Source organism: Octopus bimaculoides, chromosome 7 (assembly GCF_001194135.2).
Source record: "Octopus bimaculoides isolate UCB-OBI-ISO-001 chromosome 7, ASM119413v2, whole genome shotgun sequence".
NCBI lineage: Eukaryota > Metazoa > Mollusca > Cephalopoda > Octopoda > Octopodidae > Octopus > Octopus bimaculoides.
The window spans coordinates 42,668,290-42,674,625 of NC_068987.1; the positions used below are offsets into that span (position 1 = coordinate 42,668,290).

Genomic DNA, 6,336 nt, shown 5'->3' on the forward strand with positions numbered 1-6,336 from the left:
TTGCTAAACCCTAAATTTTTAATTATGTTTATATTTACCGATAATGGTTTTTTAACACACCAAACTACTTGGTAAAATTACTAATTATTAATTAATTAATAATTTTTACCCTATATCTATATGAATATATATTTATATATATATATATATAATTCGATAATATTCACAACACTAGTGTGGCTTGTTTGACCCTCTGCGAGGGTTAAAGTCCTGAGATCAGCTTTCACCTATGTCTTCCTAGGTCTCCATCTTTTGTAAATTCTATCCACATTTAGTGATTAACACCTCTTTAAACAGGTATCCTCATTCATATGCATCACATGTCCATACCAGTACACTCTTCTTTCTTGCACACTACATCTGATTCCTCATATCTCCAGTTTTTCCCTGAATACATTTGTATTTTGTCATTCGTGCACATTTACATTTTTACATTGAACAGAGCATGCTTACTTAATTTTTTTCTAGTCTTCTCAAGTCTTCTGCAATCAAGGACCATGTGTCACTACCATGTAGCATTGGAGTTCTAACACAACCATCATATAATCTGCACTTCACTTCAAGGCAAAAGGCTTTTCTTGTCAGCAAGTACTGGGAGCTGTTTAATCTTTTTCCAACTTGGTTATTATACATTTGGAGCAACAACCTTCTCTGCTAATTACGTCTCCAAGGTACAAAAGCTATTGGTTACATCTAGTGAGTCATCTCGGTATTTAACTGCTAAGCATATTTTATAAAAATGAGACTACCATGCACACATAAAAAACAAAAGCTAGTTAAAATATCTTCTTAGTATATAATAGTGGCAAGTTTTACATCATCTGAAAAGCCATTAGTTGAACTATTAGTCGTCTTGCATTCTGAGCGTTTGAGTGATATTAGACCCCAACAAACATCCATAAATTAAATGCATCTATCTGGGTCAGGATCATGACCTGTTGATCTGTGCCTGATGGCCATGATTGTGGCCCATTGCGCTTTATGTGTTAAGAGAATGTATTTCTGGTGTGCTCACTTTATGTACTGCTCTTATGCATCTGTCACACCTGGGGCTTAATTTCTCTGTTAGTTTGCTTGTGATTCCACTACGCCTCTTGTGTGATATGAGCGAGTATTTTAGCTATCAATTTTGTGATTATCTTCTTCAGGTATGGCTAAAAAGATTGGAATGTTAAAAATTGCTCATGACAAATACAAAACTCCCAGGAAAGACTCTGATCCAATTATCACAGATTTCCTGTCATCATTTGAGTCCTGCAAAGAGTACAACAAAGAAATAGAACCCTTATTATCAAAGACTCAGGTAATGTGCAAAATTCTTTTATTTTACCTTCAAAACTTCCTTGTTTTTATTGTAGTAATGATTTCTATGGTTGTATGTATGAATATAGTTGTGAAATCATAGCAACATATAAAAGAATGCATAATAGAATATCTAATGGAATAGTTAGAATAAGAGAATATTTAATAGAATAGTTGAATCATCACCATCTAATATCTGTCTTCCATGCTGGTGTGGGTTGGATGCTTTTACATGATCTAATGAGCCAGAAACTCCAGTGTCTACTTTGGCATGATTTCTATAGCTGGATGTCCTTCCTAATGCTAATCACTTTCCAGAATGTACTGGGCGTTTTTTTTCGCGACACCAACACTAGGGAAGTCACCAAGTAACTTGCAAGACAAAGAAGAAGCAGCCTCCTGGAGGGAGTTGCTTTATGCCAGGTGTTAGGATTCTAAAATATTGGGTTATCCCATAAATAATGCATTTTTTTTTATATTTCATTTATTTTTCAAAATTAGGATAATCAAACTTTTTTTTAAATTTAAAATATACTCTCCTTCATTTTCTACAATGCTCTTCCATCTATCTGGTAGACTTGCAAAGCTCCTCTTCCAAAACTCACTTGTCCGTGATGAAAAATACTCCTCCAATACTGTACTGACCTCATCTACAGAATTCATATTTTTTCTGTCCAAATGATTTTGAAGACTCCCCTTCCTCCACCACTCCACCCTATATAAACTAGCATTTTAATAACTCTGCTGAAAGAATACAAACCCAGAAGATGCTCAGATGAGAAATTTTGTTTTTCAACCTCGTACATCTACTCCTCTATTTCTGCACAGATCATAAACCCCTTATTAGTTCTTTTCAATATTCTATCTATGTCATTACCAGGTAAACATAGTTTCAATTTCCTCGCTGTTGTCTTAAGACAAACTTAAGTTCCTTCACGCATATTCACTATTCGTCACCTATTCATTTATTCAAGTTTGTCACATCGTCACTTATTTCTCTAATTTTGTCACAGATTGGCTGACCGAAAATTCTAAGATTTTTCAATTCTATTTCACTATTATCAGCATTTGCTGTTTCATTAAATTCTGTTATCCAAAATCCCAAAAGAATATTTTTCTCTCTCGTGTTCTATCCCTGACTACCCTAACTCTGGCCCCCTCTCTCTGTGCCTCACTCTGTCTCTCTCTCTCAGTTTTGATTACCACTTGCTTTGCAACACTTCCCCCTCCTCCACCACCCCACCCTATATAAACTAGCGCATGCACTTGGATTCCTCTACTCCATTTTAATAACTTCCCCGAAAGAATATGAATCCAGAAGATGCTCTAGTTTAATTTTGCTATTTCGCAGTATACCCACCCTCCCACCTCATGAACACTTCTAAAGTCTTAACGCCATCCCCACCCTTACTTAAGGTTTATCTCCTATGTAAGGTAGTGATCATATACTGCATAAAAATGATGGTGTAGTGTATGCAGGTTGAAGGGTATTGTTTGTTTATGAATTCTGCCAAATACGAGCTTTCTTTTCAGGTACATGACGCCACTGTCCCGCATCCCAGGGTCTCACAGGCCCACATCTCCCACACCCTCATAGTTGGCACACTCAACATGGGTACACTGAAAGGTAGGTCTGGTGAGATTGTTGAAATGCTTGAATGGAGACGTGTAGATTTGTGCTACCTCCAAGAAGTAAGGTGGAGAGGAGGTTCTGCTAGGTTCCTCACAGGCAAAGAACATAGGTATAAGATTTTCTTGGCAGGGAATACTGATGGGGTCAGGAGCGTGGGTATGCTTCTTGCAGAGAAATAGGTTGATAATGTAATCGAGGCAGTGAGAGTCTGTGATAGAATACCTAAGACTAAATTAATGCTGCAACATGGTTTAGCAACCATTATCTCGGCCTATGCCCCTCAGCCGGGGCTACCTGATGAACCGAAAGACCGATTTTATGGCACCCTCTTGCAGAATACCTTGTCGATGAATGACAAGGACCTTCTCTTTGTGGCTGGCGACTTCAATGGACATGTTGGACAACATGCAGGGAGCTTACATGGAGGCTATGGTTTTGGTTCCTGCAATGAGGAGGGAACCGGGCTGCTGGAGTTTGGTGATGCAAATGATCTTATGGTTTGCGATACTAACTTCAGGAAACCTGCCAGTCACCCAGTCACCGTTCTGGCAGACACCCTAGCCAAATTGACTGCATCCTTGCCAGGAAAAGGGAAAGATGGCTGCTTAGAAATGCCAAAACCTTCCCAGGCGAAGAATGAACCCCACAACGTAGTTACTGACTTCAGGATCAGGGCTAAATGGATGCCCAGAAGACGACCAGCATGGAGGAGAAGGGTCTGGAAGCTTAAAGATCCTGCGAATGGACAGAGATTTAGAGACATATTACTTGAAACCTTTGACGAAATAGAAAGGAATATAGCGTCACATGATGTGGAAGACAACTGGAGGTTTCTACAGGATAACCTGCTGAGGGCCACTGACCAGGTCTGTGGATGTGCAAAGTCCTCTCTCGACCCAAGGAAACATGGTGGTGGAACAATGTTGTTGACAGGGCTATTAGGGAAAAGAAGCAGGACTGGAAGAACAGTGGTAGCAGGGAATTGTATCAGACTGCCAGAAGGGAAGCTAGGAGACAGGTTTATTTAGCCAGAGAGGAAGCAAATAAGGAAAAATTTGCCAATGTTATGTGCTGTGAGGACCAAAGACTTGAGGTATTTCATGTTGCAAGACAGTGTGTAATAGAGAATCATAATGTTGTAGGAGAGAAATGTGTCTGCATGGATGATAGTTCACTTGCACTAAACAAGGCTGCAAACAGAGGTTTGGAGACGCTGCTATGAAAGGTTGCTAAATAAAAAGAATGAACTGCCGATCCAACAGAAGGACCAGCTATCTGAATTGACAGTACCTTGGTAGATAAAGAAATTCAGGGTATGAAGACAGGGAAAGCCCCTGGCCCATCAGGAATAAACCGCAGAGATGCTCAAAGTATCTGGTAGTGTTGGCTATAGCCTAGTCACCCGTATAGTTAACCAGGTGATACAAGAACGAGTCATACCCAATGACTGGTGTAGCAGCACCACAGTCAGCTGCTACAAAGGTAAAGGTGACGCTTTAGATACAAATAATTGCAGAGGTATCAAGTTGTTGGATCAGGTACTGAAGATCACGGAGAGAGTCATAGCCCAACTAATTAGGGAGAGAGTCAGTCTAGATGAGATGCAGTTTGGGTTTGTGCCAGGGAAAAGCAGCACTGATGCTATATTTCTGGTAAGACAGCTGCAAGAGAAATACCTAGCCAAGGATAAACCTCTGTACCTGGCTTTCGTTAACATGGCACGTGAAAAACAACATTCGAGCATGGTCGTTGCCAGTGCCACCAGACTGGCTCCCGTGCAGGTAGCACGTAAAAACACCTTTTAAACGTGGTCGTTGCCAGAACTGCCTGACTGGCCCTTGTGCCGGTGGCACGTAAAAGCACCCACTACATTCTCGGAGTGGTTGGCATTAGGAAGGGCATCCAGCTGTAGAAACTTTGCCAGATCAGATTGAACCTGGTGCAGCCTCTGGCTCACCAGTCCTCAGTCAAACCGTCCAACCCATGCCAGCATGGAAAGTGGACATTAAACGATGATGATGATGATGTGGTATAAATGATAATCAGATGAGGCAATGTCCAGTGAATATGGTGGGTGGGGCATTGTTTCTCATTCAAACTGCTCCAGCCTTTGGAATGTCATCCTCGCTGTATGTGGCTGAGCATTATCCTGATGGAAGAACACCTTTTGTCTTGAAACCAAAGATGGTTGTTTTTCTTCTAGTGCTGACTTAAGTTGCTCAAGCTGTGCACAGTAAATCTCTTTTGTTATTGTTTGGTTTGGGTTTAGATGTTCAAAGTGGACTAAACCTCTCAGATCCCACCAAACAGATAACAACACCTTATGTGGGTGAAGACTTTCTTTAATCTGGGGTATCTGTGTTTCTCCTTTCCCTACCAGCTGTCTTTGGTGCTTGACATTTTTATAGAGAACCCATTTCTCGTCACCAGTCACTATTCAGTCTAAAAAAGGTTCATTCGTGAGACGTGACAGCAAAGAAGAGCACACATTCACTCTCTGTGTGCAAGAAAGTTTGGGAGGAACCCATTGATCCAATTTGCTGACTTTTTTGATGGCACACAGGTGTTGATGAATGGTTGAATGACCAAATCCAAGCTTCTCTGCTAGTTCTTCAACAGTTATGATGGGATTTTGTTCCACCAGGGTTTGCATGATGTCCTTGTTGAGCTCTACAGGATAAGGCTTGTCTTCTAGGCTGTAGTTTCTGGCTTGGAATTTCTGGAACCAATGTTGACATTGGCTTACACTTATTGTTCAATCCCCATATAGTGCATTAATATTCCTAGCGTTTCCGTTGCGTTGTTGCTTTTATTGTATCTCAGTGTATATATATGTGCATATGGATACGTATATATATGTGTATGTATATATATGTTCTTGTACATATATAAATTTTTATAATTTTATTCATACTTTATATATGAATATTTCATTTTTTAATTAGCTATAAACTTATCTTATTTGTGTTTAACTTTCTTCCATCATCTCTATTTACTTTATTTATTTATCTGTAATCAACCTGTAAACTCCTTGCCCGAGGATATAACAATACAAATCATAAACCGTAACATTCAGTCTGCTAAAAGGAATTCACAAACATGCATATAGCATCTAAAGGTACATCTGTTTTCCTCTGATGATATTATGCTCATATCGCATAAATGTAAATTTGCTGTTAATAATAAGCAATTATTAACTTCCCAATCTCCAATTTCTTCTTTTAAATGAATATAAACTATATGTTTTTATATATTCCTATTATTTTAAGGAAATTCATTCCCTAATGAATACCAGGTATTGAACCAATATTTCCTTGGATAAAACCATCCCTTCATGAGATTAACACAAGCCCTAATTAAATTTATATATATGTATATATATATATATATATATATATATA

General features: G+C 39.0%; 1 protein-coding gene across 2 annotated transcripts in view; it reads left to right on the forward strand.

Moving 5' to 3' along the window:
* Positions 1-6,336, forward strand: part of LOC106870739 (DNA-directed RNA polymerase III subunit RPC1) — a 212,730-nt gene that overhangs the window by 41,941 nt on the left and 164,453 nt on the right. For both annotated transcript variants that reach the window (XM_052969556.1, XM_052969557.1), the window contains one exon: positions 1,149-1,303. In XM_052969556.1, the coding sequence (XP_052825516.1) occupies positions 1,149-1,303 (155 nt within the window). The remainder of the gene's footprint in view (positions 1-1,148; positions 1,304-6,336) is intronic.